The following is a 24,135-nucleotide window of genomic DNA, read 5'->3' as shown; positions in this document are numbered from 1 at the left end:
GCAGGCTGGGAGCGGGGCTGCGCGGCGGGGCGAGCGGGCCTGGTGCGGGCGGGCGGGCCGGGCTGGCGGCGGAGCGGGGCCGCGCGGGCGCCATGCCGGAGCTGGCGGTGGACCGGGTGGTCGTGCACCCGCTGGTGCTGCTCAGCGTCGTCGATCACTTCAACAGGTAGGGCCGGCCGGCTGCGGCGCGCCGCGGCGCTGAGTCACGGGCCGGGCCGTGCGGGCCGCGGCGGAGAGGACCCCGCGCCGTGCGGGGAGCCCGGGCCCGGGCCGCTCGCTGGGCGCCGGGGGCCGCGATCGCCGGGCGGGCGGCGGCGGGAGCGCTCCTGTGGCGGCCCGGCGCTGTGCTCGCCGTCAGGGGGGAGCAGGGACTGCGCTTGGGGCCGGGGGCTGTCAGCGCCCCTGCTCGAGGCCGCCGAGCAGCGTCCTGCTCGTTACAACGCGAGGCGGGGACAAGCGGGGGCTCGTTCCTCGGGCTGCAGCGGGCTGAGCGGGGATGGATCGCATGGCTGAACACCGGCTGTGGTTTGTGCCTAGTTTATACTGAATCGCGTCAATTCACAAGCAGCTTTAGTGTCAAAAAAGGCGAAAATCTTGTCAGGCGGCCGAGCCTGCCGTTGTGCGAGCAAATTGCGCGGTACCGGGCAGTTTGGGAGCTTACTCACAGTTTTATAGCCTATTGTCCTGTGGTGAGGCTGCAGCGGGGCTTATTTTGGGTCACGTTTACCCTCCTTGGCTGCCTCAGGCCACGCAGTCCCCATCCCGCATCTCTGGGCTGCAGCGTTTGGTTCCGAGGGCACCAAAGCGCCTTTTTCTGGATGGAAATTAACCATCAGCAATAAAACCAGCATCGTGCCTCTCCCTCCGTCCCAACAGACACGGCGTTTACCCCGCAGGGACCGGGCGCAGCGAGCCGTGCGCTGGCACCTCGGTGCCCGACTCCTGGGCCTGTGTGTCGTAGGAACTGACAGTCTTTTCCCTTTAGGATAGGAAAGGTTGGAAACCAGAAGCGAGTCGTCGGTGTGCTGCTGGGCTCCTGGCAGAAGAAAATACTAGACGTGTCCAACAGTTTTGCAGGTGAATTTGGGTGCCCTGCCCTTGTTCAGACCTCGGGAAGTTAAAGCCACCGTGTGGCAGCGCAGGTTGCTGCTCCAGTGCGATGGGCCTGCGTGGGCCAGGAGAGGCTGGCCCGTGTTGTGGGAGCAGGGGGCAGCCTCGTGTGCAGTGCTGCTGCACGTTCTGCTGCAGTGGCCTGGCCGGGCTCCGAGCCGTGGCTGTCCTGGCGGTGTCACCAGCAGCTGCAGCGCTCGCTGCTGCTGGCGCTGGGACCCGCTCCTCTAAAGGCTGAACAGACATGTGAGCTTTACTCACCTTTTCCCCAATTCAATACCAGTTCTTTCCTCTAGCATGCTATTAACAGCGTGGGGATTGTTTCCTCTGGAGACCTTGTCTGTGTCACTGAAACACACCTTGTCTGTGTCATTCACTTCTCAAGTGCCTGGTGGTGGCTGACCCGTTTGTGTCTGTTGCGTCCTTTCCCTCCCAATGGGGCTACGCTGTGACCAGGCAAAATCCTCTCTGTTTATAGATAGAGCTTCACAGTTTATGTGGAGTTCTTCTCCCAAGTGTGGATTTTTTTTGCCCCGTTGTTGGAAGAACTTCCCTTTGATTAAAAGAGGAGTTTTTATGTTGTTTTGACAGCCATTCAGCTACGAAGCATTCACCTGTAAGTTGAAATACTGAGAGCAGTCTTTGTTCTGAGAGCTGAGCCTGCTACTGATAAAGTAGTTGTAAATGGTGCTTACCTCAGTTGTCTCGTGGTGTCTCTAAAAGTGCTGATGACACATGTTTGACACTGACAGCTAGTTTTTGTCTGCAGTAGCCTGCCGTTGCTCAAGAAGCCATAACTCGTGCCAGGATACTGAGTTTGTCGTGTGAAACGTCCGTGCACACAAGGGAGTCGCTTGTCTGCAGGAGAGCTTCTCTCTCGTGCTTGCTGTTGGCCCCCGAGTTTCCCCTCAGCACGTTTTGCACTTCATTCCCGGGTTCAGAACTGAGCTGTGAGGCAGGCTGTGCCCCAGGGAAGGGACTGGCACCGCAGCTGAGCTTGTGCAGCACAGGGCTGTGGGGCGGGTGGCACTCCCGGCCCGCGACGCGCCCGTGCTGGGAGCTGGGTGCTCAAATACGTGTTTTGCTTTACCGCCAGTACCTTTTGACGAGGATGACAAGGATGATACCGTGTGGTTTCTGGACCACGACTATCTGGAGAACATGTACGGGATGTTTAAGAAGGTCAACGGTAAGTTGAGGTCTTGCAGTCAGGAACTTCCAAGACTCCGTGTGGGGAGGTGAATTCACAGGGAGCCGCAGAGTGAGTTGCCTGCTGTGCCGACACCCTGCACGGCTTCACGCCCACTGATGGGTTTCCATGGGGTCACTGGTGCAGGTCGTTTTTGTTCCCAGCACGTTCCTTTATACCTCTCTGGTTTTGCCGGGGCTCCTGACAGCTTTGTGCCCTGGGGATCCTTCAGCTCTCAGAAATGCCCTTACTGCTGAAGAGAGCTTTCTCCTCCCAACCCCCCTCTATACAGATGTGCCCTGAAAACAGGTTTTGATGAGTGTAAGCATTACAAACTCACATTCTGTAAGGAATGGTTCAGCCACAACTTCAGCTCCTGTGAATTTCTGCAGCCCTGGCACCAATTGCCACTCTCACAATACAGTTTCTGTCACTAGGCTTTCTGCATCTCTAGCTTCAAGCTGTCACATCCTGAGACCATAATGAGTGCTACAAAATAGTCCAGTTTAGTTAAGAACTCAGGAGTAAAGTTACAAACCTTGTTAGCAAGCTGCAAGTAATCACCTACTGTAATTCACTGCCCTCTGCACTTGTCTCCTACACACATTAGACTGCCACCTTTGATTTGCTCCTTCAGTCTCTGCCTCACTCTTCCTGCCCTTGCCTGACCCCACGGGTCTGATTTAGAATCCTTTCTGGTTTTGCTCAGCTAGAGAAAGGATAGTCGGCTGGTACCACACGGGCCCTAAACTGCACAAGAACGACATCGCCATCAACGAGCTGATGAAGAGATACTGCCCTAACTCTGTAAGTGCAGCACTTCCTTGGAGGTGGGGGTTTTTTCCTCCTCTCTTCCTAAATGGGGCTCTGGGAACCCTGGGCCCTCACCTGCTGCTGGTGATACAGCGTGTTACATGCCTGGCAGCCACAAAGTCATGGAGGAACTCGGATCAGAGTCTTTTGAAGCAGCTCTAGGTGTTCTCGGTGCTGAAGCTACCAGCTCTGAGCAGCAGCGTTCCACTGCTGTGGGGTGAAGTGCTGCCTGGAGTGTTTCTCTCTAGTCTTTGCACTAAAGCCAGCTTTCTGAAGTTTGCTTTCTCCACAAGGTTTTGGTGATTATTGATGTGAAGCCAAAGGACCTGGGGCTGCCCACAGAAGCTTATATTTCGGTTGAAGAAGTTCACGATGTGAGTACTTCACATGTCTCTGCCTTTCCTTTGGAGAAGGTGGCTGTTGAGATTACCTTGTTTTCTGAAGGATGCACATCCCACAGCACATAGGTGCCTTTTACACGTGGGATGTTGCACTCACTAGTGGGGGCCTGTGACTTGCAGCCAAAATCTGCTGAAACCAGAGGTTAAATCCCAATTGCAACATGAGCTATTGGAACTGAAGTTGTCATCCACCTTGGAGAAAGCTCTCATGCCCCTGGAGAAAAGCAGGGCATTTCTGCTGGCCCTAAGGAACTCCACAGCTTCAGCTCCCTGTGTGATTCAGGTGCTTCTTACCTGTTCTGTCACATCCACGGCCAGGAAGAGTCCCAGCTCAGAGCATTGTTCAGATGTCACAGCAGCTTCTCTGAGCAGTGGTTTGCTCACTCACTTGTGCCAGTGCTGAGCAGGGAGGTCAGGCTTGAGCAACACTAATCAGTTGCAGCACCATCCAGACAAACAACAGCAGTAAGTCAGATTTGGCTTCTCAATTGCAATTGTTTAATTTAAATTACCTTCTGGAGGGATATAAAAAAGCTGGATCCTGTTGCCTGTGAGTCTCTCGCTGTGGAGAAGCTGCTGCCTGTGTTGCAGGCCTCAGAGCTGCAGGATTTGTTCTTAGTGTTGGGAGTTCCCTGTGGTCCTGGTGGTAAGGAAATCTCTGCACAGCTGGATCCTGGGCCAGGTCATGGTTTTGGAAACACTTGGCTAAAACTCACTGTCAGAAGTTCAGCCCGTGTATCTCTCAGACATCTTCCTTCCCGTCCAGTGCATGCCTTGTAATGATATTGGGGTTTTCTTCTGGAACTGCAAAGGTGCTTCTCACTGGCTGAAAGCAAGTACCAGGGTGACAAAAGGTATCCCAAGTGTAAGAAGGTTGTATCAGGAAAGAAGGAAAGCTGCTGTGTAGCGAGACATGCCTGGCACAGTGGAGAGATAGCCAAACGTTAATGGGAAATTAGAGCACGAGGCAGAAGAAACTGCCAACAGCACTGGCCTGTGACACTGGGTAACACTAATGAAGGCAAAGCCAAGTGGAGCCTTCTCTGTCCAGCCTCTGTGGGTTTCAGGGTTCTGGACTGCTCCCCTCAGCTGCCTGCCCAGGCCCCTCTGGCCGTGCCCTGCCCCTGGCAGCAACCAGGCGGCACTTCCCCTCGGGCTGTGAGGCCGTGTGCGGTGCCTGTGCTGGCTGGGGGCAGCTCTGTGCCCACTCTGAGCTCTCCTCTCCCCCTGGCAGGATGGTACACCCACCTCCAAGACATTTGAGCACGTGACCAGCGAAATCGGAGCCGAGGAGGCCGAGGAAGTCGGCGTGGAGCACTTGCTGCGGTGAGTGTCCGGCCGTGCCTGCGCTCAGGCAGCCCCAGCGCCCCTTCCCGCGGCTCCTGGGGACCAGCACGGACGCTCTGAGGCTGCTGCCTGCCACGGAGGGCAATGGTGGCACTGCCCTGAGGGGCCCTGCCACAGCTGCAGCCACCTGATGGGGCAGGGAGCGTTGCTGGGGCAGCTCTGCAGGCACAGGGCACAGCCACCCCCTACAAACCACATCTTCCTGCCAGTCAGAAACCCCCTTTGCTTATCTCTCGCTCTCTCCCTCTACTGCTGTTACAAACATCACTCCCAAGAGAACAGACATGTGCCCCAGGATACCACAGGGATCCCTTTTAGATACACTCTGTGCTCTGCCTCCCTTTGTCCACACTCTTTGACCTGGAGCATTCCTTACGATGTCCCTCAGCTGTGCTTCAGGGGGCTTTTCCTTTTCAGCTGCACAGATCTCTCTGCCTGGCTCTGGGGATGCAAAGTGGCGTTCTAACGCAGGTTCTCTGTCGTGGGTGTTTCAGAGACATCAAGGACACAACAGTGGGCACTCTGTCCCAGCGCATCACCAACCAGGTCCATGGCTTGAAGGGACTCAACTCCAAGCTTCTGGACATCAGGAGCTACCTGGAGAAAGTCGCCGTGGGCAAGCTCCCCATCAATCACCAGATCATCTACCACCTGCAGGACGTCTTCAACCTCCTGCCAGACGTCAACCTGCAGGAGTTTGTCAAGGCCTTTTACCTGAAGACCAATGACCAGATGGTGGTGGTTTACCTGGCCTCCCTTATCCGTTCTGTGGTTGCCCTGCACAACCTCATCAATAACAAGATTGCCAACAGGGATGCAGAGAAGAAAGAAGGACAGGAGAAAGAAGAAAGTAAAAAGGAGAGAAAAGATGAGAAGGAGAAAGACAAGGAGAAGGGTGATGTCAAGAAAGAGGAGAAAAAGGAGAAAAAGTAAAATGTAGGTTTTTTATTTGTAAATTAAAAATCTTGTAAACTAAATCCCTCTGGTGCTGGTTTGTCCAAAGAGGCCATGCTCTGCTCCCCTCTGCTCTCCTGCTGCTCTTTGTGCTCACCCCAGCGTGGCTGGATTGAGGTTCAAGCTGAAATCATTTCCCTCTTCCTTTCCCCAGTGCACCTTCAGGGACGTTTAGGCCAAGAGCAGAGGGTTTTCCCCTGTCCTGTGTTAGCCTCCCTTCTAGGGCCCTGGTGTAGCTGACACCGAGTTTCACTGGTGTGGGACCCCCACTTGTTACCATGGGCTCATGTCTGAGCTGAGGAGGAGGTGCTGAGCTCCAGAGGGACTAGCACAGAGCCTGTTGCTCCTGCTGGCTCTTCTCCTCAGCTCTGCTTTCGGCAGGGTTAGGTTTGTGTTGGGATTTTTTGCTATCCTTCCTGCCCAAGCCACAAAAAGACCAACCAGACAAAGCAGCTGCCAAAAGGCCAAGTCACGGCAACACCCGGGGCACAGGCCGTCCCTGGCACCAGGAACAGGGGCTTTGATCAGTTCTGCTTGTGGTGGGCTTTTACTCAACACCCCCAGCCTCTGTCCACGGGCCTCACGCACCTGATGGGAGGGAGCACGGGGAGGCAGCGCCGGCCCCGCCACAGCGGCCTGGAGATGTTTTTAGCTGAGTGTGATTATGGGTTGTGCAAAGGCTGGCAGGAGCAGGGCACCCAGCCCGACCCTCCCACCCGCCGTGGGCGTGGAATTAACCCCTCTTGTTTATGAGCCCTTCAGCCAGGCCCCGGCACGGCCCGTCCCCCCGCCACACACCGACCAGCGACGCGCCTGGGCAGCTGCTTATCCTTTATTGCACAAGAAGGCGTCGCTGAGGCAGGAGGGTGCAGTACAAACACACCCTCTTGCCAGTTAAAAGCTATCGCAGACTTCCTTTATGTACAGCCGTGGCTGCGGGGGCAGCGGGGGAGCGGGCAGCCAGGCCAGGGCCCTCAGCCGGCCCTCACCTGCAGCCCCAGGGGCTGCTGCCACCAGCCCGGCCGGCGGCACGGGAAACGGGGAGCTGGAGCCGAACCCACGAACCGAGCAAAGGGCAGACGCGGCCCGAGGCTGCTGCAGAGCACCAGCTCTGAGCAACACACCACTAACGATAAATACAACTGCACGGGGGCCACGCGCTCCAAACCCAAACACACAACCGCACGGGCAGGGGCTGTCCTGGTGCTCCTGCACCACACCAGCGGCAGCACCGGGGCTCCCCTGTACAGCCGACAGACAGGGCCCAAACGCGACCCGAGAGTTGGTTCGAGAGCCATTTCATTTCCCCTCACCTGCACGTATTAGAATGCCAGGAAAAGGCAGAAAACACGAGGAGGGGAAACAGTCTGTGCCGAAACCAGATCTCGTTGAACTGCGTCTGCGAGGGGCAGCGAGGAGCCCCGGCGCCCGCGCTGCTGTGCCCAGGCCCAGCCCTTCCCCGGCCCCTCCGCGCCGCCACACGAGCCCCGAGCCCGGCTGTCGCGGCAGGGAGCGAGAGGACAGCCCGAGCCCGGGCGGCAGGAGCGCGGGTCACACAGGAACAAGAGCAACGGCGTCCGCAGCGTCCTGCGGGAGGGCCCGGCGCCGGCTCCACGGGCTCGGCGGGGCGCTCCCCGCCCCAGCACAGCACCAACGCTCCGTCACTCCTGTCCAAAGCCTTCCGTCTCCTCAATGGCGTACAGCAGCTTCTCCTTCAGCTGTTCGTAGCTCTTGTAGGGAGGGAGATCCAGACGGTTAAAGCTGGGGAGGCAGCAGAGGCTGAGAATGGCGCCGTCAGCACCATTCTCCCCAGGGGCCAGAACGGCCAGGAACGGCCAGGAGGGGCCAGGAGGGGTCAGGAGGGGCCAGGAGGGGCCAGGAGGGGCAGCTGCACCCCAGGGGCTGGGGTAGAGGGGACAGAGGGTGCACAGGGCCCTGTGCAGCCCCACCGAGGCTGCTCACGGCTGTCCCCTGAGGGCCATGGAGGAATGACTTACCATGTATGGCTCCGAGGCAGCCATGTCTCTTTGCCAACTTTATCGATGCAGAATTTCTGGGGCCCGTTGCTGCCTGTTAATTACAAGCACAGCCAATCTCATCACACAAGCAAGAGCTGAAAAAGAAACCCCTGTGACACGCTGCCAGCCCCCAGATCGCACCCTCACACGCCCTTATGATCCCACAGGCGTCGGGGCAGGAGCCCGGAGCTGCACTCACTGCTGCTTCTGCCCCCTTCACACACGGGATGTTCAAAAGCAAGAAAGGCAGAGCTGCAAAGCACGTTGGCAGCACAGAGCTGACAGTGGCTCTGGCCAGGACGCTTACACAGCAAACGCTGAGATGTGTTTATCCGTGGGCCCGCAGGACCGAGCGGGTCCATCCCAGAGCTTTAAAGGAGTTGGCTCAGGAAGTCTGAGTCACTGAGGTCTCTTTAACAGATTGTGAATGCTGGCGAGGTCCCAGGGGCTGGAAAGAAGCTCATTTGCCAGTGAGGAGAAACGAATGGGCTAAGTTAGCTGGTGAGTGTGACGCTGGTTCCAGGAAAGGCTGGTACAGGCTCCAAAAAGTGGCAAATTAAGGGATGGGAGCAGTGACACCACAGGGGCTTTCTGGACAAAGGCTTTCATCACACAGAAGTCAAAACTACATCAAAAATCAAATCTCATTCAAAATGAGACTCCAAACTGGCCCAGCATTGCACTGGCAGCCCAGGTCCCAGCTCAGGAGGCTGCCTGGGTACTGCACGTCAGCGGGTGACATCGCCATGCTCAGACATCGCAGCTGCTGCCTCACACTCTGCAGCAGCCACGTGGGCAGTGGGCTCCCGCCTGCTCCCCCCAGGGACCCCCAGCACGCCCTGAGCTGAGTGCCAGGGACACGCACCGATGAGCTCTGCGAAGCCCCCGACGGGCAGGCGACACGTCCCGGTCACGAACTGCAGCAGACGGATCCTCTTCTCGTTGTCCATCTCTTTAACCACCTACAGCAGGAACGTGCCAGTGGGACCCTGAGCCCGGCCGGCCTGGGGGCACCGTCCTGCAGCCCAGCTCCTGCCACCAACACCCCCTCTCCAGCCCGGGGGGCTGTGACACAGCCCAGGGCAGTGCAGCCCTCTCCTCCAGACCCACACCCCAGGGCACATATGCATCCCTTCAGAGTCATTCCTGACCCCCTTCTCTGCGAGCAGCACCACCTGAATGGGCACAGCTCTAGTCCATATCTGCCATCCTGCCCCAGAGCAGCAGCTGTCACTAGATGCACATTGACTGCTGCCTGCTGCCCTCAGCCCAGTGCTGGGGCCTCTACCACCCACCACCAAGTGCTGCTTGTGGAACACACACTCGTGGTTGTACCGTGCCCTCCTGTCAGTCCTGCCTGCCCCAGCCAGCCCTGTCTGCCCTGCTCAGCCCTGCCTGCCCCAGGCCACGGGCAGAGGCCGCTGGACAGAGGTGCTGCTGGAGCTGGAGCTCACCTGCCAGAACCACTGGATCTGTTTGCTGTTCTTGGTGTAGTGCCGGTAGATGGTATTCTTCTGCCAGTCGTTCATGTCGATCTCCTGCATGCCGCACAGCATCAGCTGCGGACAGGGCACACTCAGCAAGGGGACACAGACAGGACCCTGGAACGCTGCCCCAGGCTCCAGCACTGGGCAGGCAGCAGAGGTTCCTGGCAGGAATTCACCTCTAACGAGATGTTTTCTTGCTGATGGACCCCAGGAGCCCCCCGCAGCCCTGTCCCAGCATGGCGCCAGCTCACCTCCAGCTCCTTCTCGTCGAAGTACCGCAGCCACTCCAGCGGCACCACCTCGTTGAAGCCGTCCAGGAAAGCCTTGGTCTGCTCCTCCACGCCCCGCGTGAACCTCCAGTCCGTCAGCAGCCTGGGAAGGCAGAGGGTGCTCAGCAGGCAGCCAGCACAGGGGCCCAGCCCAGGGAACTGCCCCCCATCCCTCCTGCCGGTGGGAAAGGCCCTGGGAGCCACAGGGCTGTGTGAGGAGGCCGAGAGAGGCTCTTGCAAACCACCAGGGCTCCCCTCAGTTCCCACTGGTGGGTTTCTCTCTGCCTCTGAACCCATGAACAGCAGACAGCCTTGAGTACTGACCAGCAACCTTCAGGAGGCTGAGGGCTGCAAACCACATCCCCTGGCCAGAGCCTGCCATCAGGAGGTGGCCCTGGCAGCCCCTTGCCAGCCGAGCAGCAGGCAGGCAGGGTGAGCAGCCATGGGACAGGGAGAAAAGGCTCACCCTCTCTCCCCTCTCCTCTTTCCTGAAAGTACTGGCAGCTGCCCAGCCAGCAGCAAGCCAGACCGCAGCACAGCTCAGCCGCCCGCGCCAGCCCATACTTGTCACAGGCCACGTAGCCCAGGGAAGCGGCCACGTCCCGAGCCCCACGTTCCCACCCCAGAGCTGGCCCGTCCCCGAGGGGCAGGCGCCCGGCGCGGCCGCTCACATGATGTACTCCTCCTTGTTCTCCTCCGTCACCCGGATGCTCTCGCCGCCCTCCTTCAGCTCATGGGTGGTCACCTTGCCCAGGATCTCCATGTCCTGGATGAAGTACAGCTCCAGGCCACACTCCTCCAGGCTGTTCTCCCTGTGACAGGACCCTGGGATGGCGTTTCTGACGGAGGCAGCCGGCGGGGCTGGGGGCAGCAGGGGGGACGGGGGGCTGGGCTGGGCCAGGGGGACTGCGGGCACTTACTTGGTCCAGACAATGGAGTTGTAAAACTCAGGGTCGATGGACTCCAGGTCCTTCAGCGTGGGCCGCTTGTTGAGCATCCGCTTGTAGAAGGGCAGCGTGAAGCCGGTGTCGATGAACTTGCCGTGGTACAGAGCCTGCGGGGAGCGGCGCCGCGTCACGGGGCCGGGGCGGCTGCTCCGGGGGTCCCGCGGCTGCGGCTGTGCGAGCGCCCCTCTCCCCTCCCCACCGCGAATTCCACCGCGTCTCCCTCTCCTCTCGCAGCTCTATTAAGAGCACTTGTTTAAACAGAGCTGTGCTGCAGCTTCCCTGAATCCCTGGCTTCCAGGAGCCCCAAGGCAAAGGCGGCCAAAAATAATGCAGACGCTTGTCTAGAACGGCCCAGCGGTGAGTAATAGTCTGGGGTTTTATTGGTATCCTGCGAGGCGCAGGGCAGGGACTGCAGCAGCCGTCTCCGCACACACCTCGCGGGGCCACGCGCCAGGGACCCCTCCCCAAGCTGGGGCAGCCCCTGCCAGCCCGGGACTGGGCACCCCGCAGCACGTTGGCCTTGGGGAATGCGAGACAAACGGGAGGAGCCGCTCTAGGGCTCGGGCAGCTGGAAAATCTCACACTGCTGGGGCTAAAAATAGCCCCCGACAGCACCTGGGGTGGCAGCCAAAGACCTGGAGCCATCCCCACCCCACAGCCCCTGGGAAACCAGATCCCCTCCAGCCCCACAGCCCTTCCCTGCATGCGAAATGCATCACCCTGCGGCCTCTCCTGCAGCATCCCCTCCGTGGCCCATCTCCCACGGACCCACACCTGAGTGAGACACGGCCCAACGAGGCCGACAGTGCCGCGCAGAGCAGAGCCGGGGCACGAGGAGCCGCCCCTCGCCCCACCGCCCACCCCCGGCCCGGCCAGGCCCCGGCTCTGCGGGCACACAGGAAACAGGGGCCTCGTCTCCCGCGGCCTGCCTGAGCCCTCTGGCCGTCACCCCGGGCTCTCACCATGGCGATGAAGCGGCCAATGAAGCGGAAGTACGTGAGGTGGTCGGGGTTGATGGAGGAGGCAGGGTTGATCTGAAGGCAGTAGTTGTTCTTGCCAGCGTACTCAAAGAGGCAGTACATGGGGTTGAGCACCTCGTGGGACAGGAGGAAGAACCACTCCCTGGGGCAAGAGGAAGGGGAGCGGTGTGACGAGGGGCTCAGGGAGCCAGGGTGCCCGGGCAGGCTGTGCCCTGTGCAGGGACACCCCACACACCAGCTGCCCGTCTCCTCGGGGCGCCGGTGCCAGCGTGGGGCCCTGGTGTGTCTCAGCAAGTGTGTCCCTGCCCCACGGGTGCTGTGCATGGTGTGTGAAGGGCCTCTAGAGACACCAGCAACAAACACCCTGCTCAGAGCATCGGGGACCCAGGCAGGCACCCATGGCTCTGATCCACCCGGGCTGTCACACACGTACACACACACACGCAGCCGTGCACACTCGTGTGCTGTGCACACACTCCCTGAGCCTCCCCAGAGCTGCACCCCAGCTCCAAGCAGCACGGGCCGGGCGCTGTCCTGGCTCTGCTCCCCGGCCGTGCAGGGAGACGGGAGTCCTCGGACGCTGAGGCAGCCCCGGCATCCCGTCCGTGGTTCTACCCTGTGGTAGAACAGCATGACGTAACCTACCATAGGGTAAAACCACTGGCAGGACACAGAGAGAGGCGGCGAGCGGGAGTCCCTGCACCAGAGCCAGGCGAGAGCGCGGCAGCGGGAAGCGACAGCCCGGCCCCACGGCACAGCCCGGCGTGAGCCAGGGGGCTCCCGGGGGCACAAGATCCCCTCCAGCCCAGGGGCAGCCCGTGCTCCACGGTAGCACCATCCTCGAGGCAGCAGAAGCTGCAGCAACTGCACCACCCCACCTCTACCCCAGCTCACACTGACCGCCCCAGGAAACACCGGGGCCGTGAAGGTGGCTGCGGGGAGAAGAGGCCGCTGGGCCCCTCGCCCTGGGGGAGGCAGGGTGGTCCCAGCCAGGTCCCCAGCCCTGCGCCAGGGACCGCTGTGCCGCTGCCCACCCCTGAAACTCCCGCTGGAACCGGCGCCGCCGAAAGGCTGAGCCCCCGGCACAGCGTGGCGCCGGCGCTCACCTGGCGATGCCGCCGTAGTCCAGGCCCTCCTCCCCTCGCATGATGATGTAGAGGCGGCGGCGCAGGTCGTACGGCTTCATGTTCATGATCTGCGGAGACGCGAGCGGCGGCGTCAGCGCGGGCCACGGGCGACGGCCCCGCGGCCCCGCCATCCCCTCACCTGCTGGAACGAGTCCTCGAAGAGCGTCTGGCGGGACACGCTGATCTTCACGTGGCTGGGCAAGGCGTTGGACTGCGAGCAAGGCACAGACACGAGGCTTGGCGCGGGAGGCCACGGCAGCTCCCTCGCCCGCGCGCGCCGCCGGGCCGTCCCGCGGGCTGCCGGGGCCCTGGGCTGCTCTACTCACGTGGCAGAGGAAGCGGAACTGGTGGTACTTCCAGCGAAAGCTGCGGTCGTACGCCCCCGGGGAGCCGCCTTGCTTGCTCCTGCAAGAGCAGCGAGGGCCCGGGCTCAGCACCCCCCTGCCCGGGGCCAGGAGCCCACCCCGCGGCCCCAGCCCCAGCCAGGCGGGAGCAAGATCTCAGGGCACAGCTCGCCTCCGCTGGAGCCAAACGTGAGGCCCCAAACCCGCTGCTCCGCGTCTTCGCAAGAGCTGACCCCCCTCCCCCTGCGCACCGGGACGCGGGAACAGGCGGCTCAGGCCCCGCTGCCCGCCAGGGCTCTGCTCACCCCGACTCGAAGCCCGGGCGCGGGTCCTTGAAGGTGGTGGTGCGGGTGTTGTGGTCCACGAAGTAGCGCACACCCTCGTTGGTGTATTTCATCTCCCAGCCGGGCGGCAGCGGCGGCTCCTGGATCATCCTGCGGAGGGAGCGAGGGGTCGCGGTGCTGGCTCCCCTCGGGAAGCGCCTCCCGGCAGCTCCGCGCCGGGCAGAGGGAAGGGTTTACGGCAGGGGATGAGCCAGCACCAGCCTGTGCCCTACGACAGGAGCCCTGCCCAGGCCGCTCGCTTGGACACCGCCAGGCCCAGCCACGGCTGGGCAGGGCACAGGGAGACCTGGGCCAGGTCTCTGGAGAGCTGCGACCCAGAGCTCCCAGGAGCCCAGGCAGAGCCCCACAGGAAGGTGTGGGAAGCGAGCACCTCTCTCTGCCCAGACAGCCCTGCAGCCTCCCCCATCACCCACTCCTTGGTGCCAGGGATCTCCTCGTCTCCACCCTCAGCTCCCACAAGCCGGAGAGCTGCCCGCCAGCGCCAGGGGCCATGGAGCCCGGCCCTCCCGGGCTGCAGCTCTGTGCTCTCAGCCCACCTGGGGGCTCAGCCCTGCGGCACAGCCAGCTCTCAGCAGCCCATCACATGGACCTTCTGAAACCAGGGGCATCCTCCCCGCTGCCCCCAGGCTGCCTACCCCTGCGTCCGAGGGTCCTCCCACTGCGTGGTCCGTGTGTTGTGGTTCACGTAATACACTCGCCCATTGTCCTGTCTCTTCTCTAAGAGGAAAGGGAGAGGAAGCATTAGCTGGAGCAGCCTGGCCACTGGTGAGGTGTCCCATGGTCCCGAACAGCCCTCCCCCATCCCAGCTCACGAGAAGTTGTCGCTCCCCTGTCCTGCCTTGTCACTGGCACTGCCCTGGCTCCCTTCAATTAGGCAGGACACAAAACCCTGCACTGCTTCCCCAGGCACAAGCTGCCACAGCTCCAGGGAAGGACTCCGTGATCTTAAAGGTGTTTTCCAACCTAAAGGATTCCACACATACACACACACACATCCCCAAACACACACCTCCCTTTTCCTCCTGCTGTGCACAGGCATAAAACAGTGTCCCCACTGCCTGCAGCACCACTGCTGCTCTGTGCCCACAGCCTCACACCCGCCGTGTGCAGGAGCCTCCCAGCACACGCTGCCCACGTGTGCCCCACACACTGCCCTGGGCATCCCCTTCCCAACAACCCCTGACACACACAGAAAAGTGCCTCCTAGCCCTGGCTGGGCACCACACACCCTGGCCTGGGGGGGATCCTGCACCCACTCTCCTCTTTGCGAGGCCTGGGCATCTGCACCCCCCCCACACATCCTGCGTGTCCCACCAGCCACCTCCCCACACAAGCCCCTGCACACTTGCTGCCTCCCCACCACCGTGTGCCCCTCACACAACACGTGTGCCCCGCACACAACACGCCTCCTCCCCCACGTGCCCGGCCCCCCCGCACGCCCAGCCCTGCTCCATGGCGGCAGGGACACCCTGCACGCACGCTCCCCGCCGTCCCCGGCCCCCTCTCCCCCTCTGGGCTGCAGGATGAAGCCCCCACACCATAGCAGACCCTGCATATGATGACCAGGATTGTGTCCATCCCAGGGACCTCATCCATTCTACAGATCCCCACCCAAGGGTGCTCAGCCCTACACAGAGCTATGCCTCCCCCCAACCTGCCCAGTTGGCACTGGGGACAGGGCCCCTCTCCTCACCAATACCAGGAGGTGGTACCCACGTGGCTGCAAAGGCTCCAGGACTCTCTCCATCGAAATCCTGCCTTTGGGGACTCCCTTGGCAGCCTAGCCCCAACAGCACAGCCCAGCTGTGCCTGGCTGCACCCACCAGCATCCCAGCCTGCCCTCTCCGGGGATGCTCTTGCCTTGGAGAGGCCTCTCTGCCCTGGGGATGGCACAGGGACTGTTCAAATTGTCCCAGCACATAATGCTCAGCCCACGGAGACAGCACAGCCAGCCCTGCTCCTGCCAGCTCCCAGCCCCACTGCAGCCCGGCCAGAGCATCCCGGGAGGCACCGGAGGGGTCTGCGGACGAGCAAAGAGCTGGATCCCTATCGTCTCCTCCATTCAAAGAACAACCACAAGCACTTCTGCATTCAGCAGCTGAGAGAGACTGGGAACTCCTCCAGGAAAAGGGAAAAAAGGGAAAAAAGGGAAAAAAGCTGGATTTCAAATCAGAGATGGTGCTAATCACAGGCAGACTCAGCCCCACGAGCAGCGGAGCATGGGAACGCTGCCTTCCCAGCAACGCCAGGCACGGCAGCGAAGGAGCTGCTGACAGCACCGGCCGTGCAGCAGGGTGGGCAGGGTCCTGCTCCAGAGATGGGGTGTCTCTGGGAGCATCCCCTGGAGTGTCCTGTCCCCGGGAGCATCCCCTGCAGTGTCCCATCCCCAGGAGCGTCCCCGCAGTGTCCCATCCCCGGGAGCATCCCTGCAGTGTCCCATCCTGAGGAGCATCCCTGCAGTGTCCCATCCCCAGGAGCGTCCCCGCAGTGTCCCATCCCCGGGAGCATCCCTGCAGTGTCCCATCCTGAGGAGCATCCCTGCGGTGTCCCATCCCCAGGAGCGTCCCCGCAGTGTCCCATCCCCGGGAGCATCCCTGCAGTGTCCCATCCTGAGGAGCATCCCTGCAGTGTCCCATCCTGAGGAGCATCCCTGCGGTGTCCCATCCCCAGGAGCGTCCCTGCAGTGTCCCATCCTGAGGAGCATCCCTGCAGTGTCCCATCCCCAGGAGCGTCCCCACAGTGTCCCATCCTGAGGAGCATCCCTGCGGTGTCCCATCCCCAGGAGCGTCTCCCCGGGGCTGCCTGGCAGCAGGTGAGGCAGCTCAGTACTTACCCCAGCCGGGAGGAAGGGGCCCGAGAGGATCATTGTCAGACGGGGTGCCGGACGACTAGAGACAACAGAGAGGGCAAAAACAGGTCCTGAAGGCAGGGCAGGGCCGGCAGGGCAGAGCGGGCTGGGGCTGTGAGTGAGCCGTGCAGCCCTCGCTGCCGCTCGCTCCCCCCGGCTCACGGCGACTGGAAAAAACTCGTGCACTCGAGGGGGTAAAAAAAAAGGCACAAAAAAAATAAGGCACAAACTACAGAGGGTGTGAGGGGCAGCCAAGGGGCGGCGGGGCAGGCGCAGGGGCAGGCGCAGGGGCAGGGGCCGTGCCGAGCCGCGGCAGCGGGACGGCCAGATGTGCGCGGCTGCTCGGCTCCCGCGCCTGTCCCCACCAGATACACCTCCAGCCTCCTCCAAGAACCACACACAAGAGGGGAAAAAATATCGCAGGCTTTTCCAATGAAATCATTCCCACAAGCCGTGTCCACGCCCCGCGCTTCCTGGCGGGCCAGCGGCCCCCTCCTCCCGGGCAGGCCGGGGTGCCCTGGCCACTGAGGCCGCATTCATCCCGCGCAGACGGGCGGCTCCGCGCCACCGCCCCCCTCCCAGGTTGGGGGCCACGGCACAAAGCACCTTTCTTCTTCCCCGGGGCGGGCAGGGGCGGGCGGCTGTCACCCATCCCGAGCCGGGGGTGCCCGGGGAGCGCCACGGCCCCGGCTCCGGCGGAGGCCCCCGGGGGTGGAGGTGCAGCCCCAGCGCCGGGGTCGGGGGAGGAGCAGCCCCGGCAGTGCTCGGAACGGTTAAATAAGAAACGCATTGTTACCCCAGAGGCGTTTTCATTGCACCTCCTGAAACCCGGCTGCTGGCCAGGGGCCGCGGCACAGCCCTCGGCGCGAGCGCCGGCAGCCTGGGCTCAGGAAATGGCACCCACGGCCAGGCCCGGCCGTCCCGCCCGGGAGCAGGAGGCAGCCCCAGCCCCTGGACGGCTGCTACTCGGGGTGCTGGGGCCCCCCGCGGCAGCTCAGCGCCCCGCCACGTCCCAGGGCACGCCGGGGCCGGGGCTGGCACTGCCCGTGTCTCTCCCCGCGTCGTCTGCTGTGCCCGACGCCATGTGCCGGGGCTGGGCATGGCAGGCACGGTGTGCCTCGGGCTTGGGGCAGCCTCCGTGCCCTCCCTGCCCAGACTGGGCACCCGAGCCACGTCCAGAGGTATCACCTCACTGTGGCCTACAAATCACTAATTAAAACCAACAGAGCCCAGGGCAGAACTCCAGGGAGCCATCGCTCCCACAGCTCTCCACAGACCCTGGCAACAACCTGACCTGCCATGCCAGCAGAGCCCTGGGTGCTGGGGACGCTGCAGAGCACGGGCAGCCCTGTGGCACCCAGGTGTCTGCTGCCAGAGTGGGCCCTGGCTGCACCCCGGCCCTCCGAGGCTCCCCCAGGGGCTCTGCAGCACTGCTCATCACCAGCGTGATCTAGGTGGGTCTGCTTTATAGCTGGAGGGTTGGACTGGATGATCTTTAGAGGCTTCTTCCAAGTCCTATCATTCTGTGATTCTGTGACCCTGCCTTCCTCTCCTGGCAAGGAGGGCAGGTGGATGCTGGAGACAGAAAGCTCCTGCAGGGAAGCAGGCAAGCAGGAGCCATCGCTGCTGGCAGCTGAGAGCTTGAAACAAAAAGTACAATAATTTCATCAGGCTAAATTTGGAGCACGAGTCCCTCCCTGTGCAGAGCGCGGGCAGGGCGAGTCACACAGCGCTGGAGCAGCTCCAAGGCTGGTGCTGGCAGAGATGGAGCAAGCAATGGGCCCCAAGCGCGCTGAGCCTGCAGTGAAACCCCCTCCCTCCTGCCCAGCCCCGTGCAGTGCTCCGGCCAGCACAGGCTGCGGAGCGGGCAGGCAGCAGAGCTGCGGCAGCACAGCTCCTGCTGAGAGGCTTGGACGGGCTGGTAAGCTGTCCAGGGAGAGGCAGGCAGGGGGAGGAAAGGGGCAGAGCAGCTTCTCAGCCAGAGGACAGACTCTGTACCCCGTCCCAGCCAGGGCCCACGCTCCTTGCTGCGGCACAGAGTCTGCAGCAGCGCTGGCTGTGCTGCCAGGACACCTCAGCCTCCCTCCTGCCTTCCTCCGAGGGCAGATAAACATGGATGAGAGGCTGGTCGCTCTGCTCTGCCCACCTTCACTCCACCCCTGCCCCACCAGACCTCCCTGCCTCCTGCCAAGAGCCCCTGTCACCACGGCGCGGGGCTGGCTGAGGGCAGAGCCCACGGGGACGTCACCGCTGCGGGAGTGGACACACCGCTGCCTGGCTCTGTCCAACGGCCACCAACAGCCACCAGCCCCATCCTGGCTCTTGGCAGGGGTCCAGAGTGAGACTCTGCGTCCCCAGCTCCAGCAGCGAGGGCAAGGCGAGGACAAGAGCGGCCTCTGGTCAGGAGCTGCTGCTCTGAGGGACTGTTGAGAGAGCATTTGCAGGGCAAGGAAACACAGCTACTGAGCCCAAACCAGGAATGAGGGGAAGAAGCAGAGAGGGCAGGTGAGAGCTGGCTGAGCCCAGCAGCACCCGCCGTCTGTGCTCTCACAGCCCCTGACTCTCACAGCCCTCACCGTGTCAGCACGTGTACCTGGGGCCTGCAGCTACTGCTGCTGGGACCCAACCTCACTGTGCTCGGCCCAACAGGGACTTGGGGAGCAATGAGCTCAGCACACATCAAGTTCTGCAGGCTTCACAGGTCAGCAGCAAAGGTGGGCTGCTGGAAGCCACAGAAGAAAGTGTGTGCCCAGCCAGACAGGCTGCTGAGGACACCTCCCACCACCCTTGGAGCCATACAGGTTGTTTTATAAAAAGAAAGTCACTCCCAGGTGGTTCTGTGCACAGAGCAGAGGGGCACAGGGGCTCTCCCATCTGAGTGCTGCTCTGCCAAGCTCGCTGAGGCAACGACTCCACACAGCCCTGCAAGCTCCTCCCCACACACCGTGTCCCCCGGGCCAGCCTGGGCCAGCCCCCATCGCCAGCAGCTCCTGCTCTCACCTGGTACAGGAATCTTTGGCTGAACTGCTGCATGGCTCCTTGGAGCTGGTTTCGCTGGGACTGCCACTGCTCATAGTTCCTGACGTACTCGGCCGTGGGTCGCTGCCACGTGGTGGTGCGGGTGTTGTGGTCCACGTAGTAATACCTGCCTCGAGGATCCACTCGTTTCTCCCACCTGGAAACACCAGAGGAAGATGTCACTGTCTGTCCTCCGCTCGGTGGGTCCTGCAGGCAGGTGCCAGGACACAGCAGAAGGCACGGTCCAGGCTGGTACACAGGAACCTCCCACTGCCCTGGCCTAAGGGCTGCCCCGGGGGCCCTGGATGCACAGCAGCAGCTTGACCATATCCAGCTGCTGCCCCAGAACGTGCTGAAAGCACAGCTGAGAGGAGCACGGGGTTGTGAGCCACCTCCCCAGCTGCCAGGCTCCCCTCACTCTCCCCACGCAGCGGCTCCGTGCGGGATCGTGGTCGAGTTCTCCCATGGGAGGGAGGCTCAAGAGCTGCCTGGGCCCAGGGGTCCAGCTATGGAGCCTGTGATTCCTCATTTCCCTCTGACACTCCAGGCTGGCTTCAGACACTTGCTCTCTGGCTCCTCTCCCAACAGCTCAATGGCCTTTAACACGAGGGCTCCCTTCCCAGCTCCAGCATAACCACCACGGTCACAGCTGAAGGGGCTCTTTTGCACAAAGATCCAAGACTGGTAAGACTCAAGGCAGCTCCCTGCAAGGGCATGTGAAGCCTAGATGGGATGCCTGGACACTGGCTGAGCTCACACCAAAAGGCCATCAAGCATTTCTCCAGGAGAGCTGACCCCGGGCAGAGGCACCGGGCTGGAGACCTGCACAGTGGGGAGGGACACACCTGAGGTTCCCCCAAACCCATCTTCCCAGGTTCCAGCCTCCCTCTCTCAAGCAGACAGAATCCAAGCTGCTGTAGGATGAGAGTGTGGCTGCAGAGATCACAGCTTGAGGGAAGGCAGTGTGTGCCCACAGGAACCTGGAGGCTCCCGCGGAGGAAAACAGGACGGGGTTGTATTTCACATTCACACATTACCTCGGTGGTTAAAGCACACTTCAGCCATTCAGTCACTGAACAAACTCAGTCTGGAGAACAACAGTTTGGCTGTGTCGAGTTCTCAGCTTTTAGGAGCACAAAGAAGTGAGAATTCAACAGGCTTCTGGAAAGCACGTGGCTCCCAGGGCTGTGTGCAGCCTTTATGACCTGAAGACCATTTACCCCTCCAAATGGAAGCACAGCCCTCCTGGAGCTGAGCAGCACCATCTTCTCCAGCACAAGCAAACCCCAACGTGGCTGAGAACACAAGAGGCCCCTCAGAGAGTCCAGGGGCCAGCTCCAGCTCTGGGGCACGCTGAGCAAGCCTGTTTCTGCTCAGCAGAAGCTCAGCCCTCACTTGGAAGCATCTGTTTTTCAGGAGACATGAGGCCCACCCTCTCTCTTGGCTTTCAGGGGAGCTTTGGTACCCTGTCCCGAAGGCCCATCCCTCTGCTCTGCTCACAAGTGCTTGTGCTGCTGCTCAATGATTTCCATGGACTGTTTAAAAAACAAATCCCCTAACAGAGGCCAAACCACCGCAGCTTGGGGGCCTCTCCCCTTCTGCACACGCTGAAAAGGCCCTTCTGGGGACACAGTTCAGGCCAGTGAACACTCAGTCATCTCATCCCATTTCTTTTTAGGAAGGAAAAACCTTCCTGCCTCCTTCCCCACTTCTGTGGGGACTGTTGTGTGTCTGCTCTAAGTTAGTTCAGTGTCTGGGCTGAGAGCTGCCCGCAGAGTCCCTTACCCTGGAGGAAGGGGTCTCTCCCACGTAGTGGTCTTGTTGTTATGGTCTACATAGTAGACTCTACCATTAGGCAGCTCTCTCTGCTCCCACCTGAAAGGAAGAGGAAAAAACAGTCAATCCTGAGAAAGCTGATGTTTGCTGGCAGAGATAAACCCTGGCTGAGATCAAACCCTAGCTGAGAGGGAGGCACCAGAACAAAGTGCCCTCTGCACTGGCAGACAGCACAGCTCCTGTTAGCACAGCTCCCCTGCACCAGGGCCACTGGCAGCGAGGGCAGCACCTCCAGGAGAGGCCAGGCAGGAGGCTCGAGGCAGCCAGGGCTGTGCCCATCCTGTCCTCCATCAGAGGGGAAGCCAAGGGCTCAGTGGGAGCAAGCAACATGGTCCCAGCAGCCTCAGCCCCTGCATCTGCAGGGCAGCGACTGCCAGAGCCTTGCAACACGTGGACCAAGAGACTTCACAGGAACCTTTGTCTACCTCAGCTCATGCTCAAACAGCCTCCCAAAGAGAGCTGCCCACAGGCACAGGAGGAAACGGGGAATTTGTGCTCCAAATGATGCCTGTTTTCAGAAGCAGAGTGCTGCAGCACCTCTCTGATAGCCCCAGCACCTCACTGACAGCCAAACCACCCCCCGCCGTCATTGCTCTGCTCCAGAAAGCAGGAGTGTCGGTGTAAGGTTTCACACGGGGACACTTTTATGTCCTGGGAGTTTTTGATATAGTTTTTGTTTGGTTTCCCTTAATACATCTTTACAGGGGAACCTCTGAGTTTGGGCTGGGGCTGAATTTGGCCCTGGGCACCCCCTGCTCCCTGCTGACAGACACGGCTGCCAGACCCTGCCAGGCCCGTGGCTGGGAGGTGGCCCCTGGGCCAGTCGGTGTGACAGGGGCATGGCTTTACCCAGGACACTGCAAGCCATTCTTTGCCTTCATTCATTCATGAAAGAACATGCCCTGGCACGAGGAAAAGCTCTGTGGAGCACCACACTCTCCTGTCAGCTTTTCCTCTGCAACAGAGAGGGGTGAACCGGCAGTTGCTGACAGATGAAGCGTTCTCCTGCCACACTTGTGCTCCCACAGGGCTCCCTCCCCACTCAGTCTTCAGTCTCTATTAATCACTGCAACAAGCCCTAGGAAAGCAATACATCAGCTTCTGTTGTGACAGCAAGGGAACAAATCCAGGCTCGCAGAAAGCAAGCAGCCCTGCTGAAGGAGATGCTCTAACGCCCCATGGCCCAGGCTCACACTGTCCCTGCTCACCCTCAACCCCCCCAGGACAACGGGATGCTCAGAGGTGCAGAGCACCTCAGCCTGTGCACACAGAGGCAGCAGTGCCAGCAGTAATTACTGGAGGGGGCAGGTCCTCCAAACTCACTAGCAACAGGTTCTCTGATCAATATGGAACTGAGGACTTGGAAGTCCTTTGACAAGAGGCTCTCGAACCCCTAGACACCGTTTCCGTGGCTGTAGAGGCTAGAAATGCCACGATGAGGACTCCTCCAGAGCAGAGGGTTTCTGGATCCCTCTGGGTGCCCTCGTGACTGCAGAGCCGTGCAAGACTGTGGAGAGCTGCTGCTGGTGGCAGCTACTGACTTCTGTCCCCCATCCCCTGTCACACCCAGGACAAACAGGTGACAAGCTCAGCTCACATGCTGCTCAGAGCAGCAGCTCCCCAGAGATCTGCAAAGTAAACTTGCTGCGGGCTGCCCTGCCCTATGAACAGTGAATCACCATCGACAAACAGCAAGCTGGGACAAACTTAGGTCCTGCTGACACACAGCAGCAGCCTCAGAAAGAAGGGTCCTGGGGTCATCCTTGCTCAGAGCACCTTGCCAAGCTCTTTGCAGGCTCCCCTGTGTGCCATCCTGCAAGGGACACTGCTCAGGGGGGTGTGTGGCAACAGGCTGTGGGGACCCTAAGTGCAGCCAGCGTTCCTGCCCTGTGCCTGCTGCCACACCACAGAGGGGAGCAGCTTGGCCAGCACGAGACCTGGGAGCCCTGGCCGGGTCCGAGGAGCAGGGAGGGAGCAGCGCCGAGGCAGCCCTGCAGGCCAAACCAAATGCCCTCCTTATGTAAGAAACCACGGCCCCACGCCTCTGCCAGGCAGCATAATGTGCCTCTTTGTGCGGGCAGGATGGTGCCGAGGGCCGCCCGCCCCGCACCGCGTGCGCTGCCCCGAAACCCCGCCACGGGAGCCGGGACCCCGCGCCAACGGCCTCGAGCCCGGCGGCTCCTGCGCCACACACGCTCCCCGGCTGCACCGCGACACGCGCTGCCTGAGCCAGGACGGGAGCGAGGCTCTGAGCGTTGTCGGGGCTGGAATGATCCAGGACACCTTCCAGCCCCTAGAACAGACTCCTGGTTGTGTGAGAGATGCCTTTGCGCCCGCCACATCTGGTGCAGATGTTCAGAAACAGCTACCTGAGCAGAATCAACAGCTCTGAGTCCCCACACGAACCCAGCCGCCCCCAGCCCTCACACACACAGCCCCACACGGGCAGGGAGGCCAGGGCTCGGCACAGCCACCGGCACACAGCCCCGAGAGCCCAGGCAGGCCAAGGGCAGCTGCTCTCCACCCTGCCACGGCAGGAAGGGGAATGAGGCAGCGCTCACACAGAAGGCAGCAGGGACACAGTGGCTGCCCAGCCCTGCAGCACCCAGCAGCTCTGCCAGCGACACTGCTGCTGCTGCAAGAGGCAAAGCGACAGCGGTGCTCCTGTGCCCTGCTGAGAGCTGCACTCGCCTGGGTCTGTCCCATCCCTCCTGCCTGAGACAGCGGTGCCTCCAGCAGCCCAGCCAGCTGCATCCCCATCTCCCGGGCTGCGCCCCAAACCACGAGTCAAACCAATACCCTGGGGTGGTGAGCCAGCCAGAAGTCTGCTGCCCTACATCTGGTCTCAAGAGATCCCCAGAAGCTCATTTCTGCCACCCAGGGTCACGGTGTTTTGTGCAACCCCTCTTTTTGCAAATCTGTTAGCCCAGAACATGGTCTGGCAGCTCTCAGGGCAGGGCTTGCACTGTGGCAACCTCAACAGACTCAGCTCTCCTTCACCTGGGACGCAGCTCAGCTGCTACGCAAGCCAGCCCAGCACAAGCCCGTAGCTTGGACAGCCCCTGCAAGACGGCTGCTGCCCTATTTCCCCCTCAGATCCTAT

The 24,135-nt window shown here is 61.3% G+C and overlaps 2 protein-coding genes across 8 annotated transcripts in view; one reads left to right on the top strand and one right to left on the bottom strand.

The window, feature by feature from the left end:
* Positions 1–38: 38 nt before the first annotated feature.
* PSMD7 (proteasome 26S subunit, non-ATPase 7) lies at positions 39–5,837 on the top strand. The gene is made up of 7 exons (XM_062007543.1): positions 39–166; positions 986–1,077; positions 2,207–2,299; positions 3,009–3,106; positions 3,406–3,486; positions 4,748–4,839; positions 5,355–5,837. The coding sequence occupies exons 1-7, from the start codon at positions 93–95 to the stop codon at positions 5,791–5,793; spliced, it is 969 nt and encodes a 322-aa protein (XP_061863527.1). The 5' UTR covers positions 39–92; the 3' UTR covers positions 5,794–5,837.
* Positions 5,838–6,630: 793 nt separating this feature from the next.
* WWP2 (WW domain containing E3 ubiquitin protein ligase 2) overlaps positions 6,631–24,135 on the bottom strand; it is a 36,692-nt gene continuing 19,187 nt past the window's right edge. For 4 of the 7 annotated variants that reach the window (XM_062007883.1, XM_062007884.1, XM_062007882.1 and 1 more), the window contains 16 exons: positions 20,982–21,071; positions 19,179–19,353; positions 16,164–16,218; positions 13,966–14,047; positions 13,292–13,420; positions 12,969–13,047; positions 12,782–12,853; positions 12,622–12,710; positions 11,498–11,657; positions 10,509–10,642; positions 10,260–10,400; positions 9,571–9,691; positions 9,287–9,391; positions 8,698–8,794; positions 7,812–7,884; positions 6,631–7,575 (listed from right to left, as the gene is read on the bottom strand). In XM_062007883.1, coding sequence (XP_061863867.1) covers positions 7,476–7,575; positions 7,812–7,884; positions 8,698–8,794; positions 9,287–9,391; positions 9,571–9,691; positions 10,260–10,400; positions 10,509–10,642; positions 11,498–11,657; positions 12,622–12,710; positions 12,782–12,853; positions 12,969–13,047; positions 13,292–13,420; positions 13,966–14,047; positions 16,164–16,218; positions 19,179–19,353; positions 20,982–21,071 — 1,702 coding nt within the window. In that variant the 3' untranslated portion in view covers positions 6,631–7,475. The other 3 variants (XM_062007885.1, XM_062007886.1, XM_062007887.1) reach the window with 3 other exon arrangements.

This window comes from Colius striatus, chromosome 14 (assembly GCF_028858725.1).
Source record: "Colius striatus isolate bColStr4 chromosome 14, bColStr4.1.hap1, whole genome shotgun sequence".
NCBI lineage: Eukaryota > Metazoa > Chordata > Aves > Coliiformes > Coliidae > Colius > Colius striatus.
Note: the sequence above shows the minus strand (reverse complement) of the source record. Positions and strands in the feature narration are given on the sequence as shown.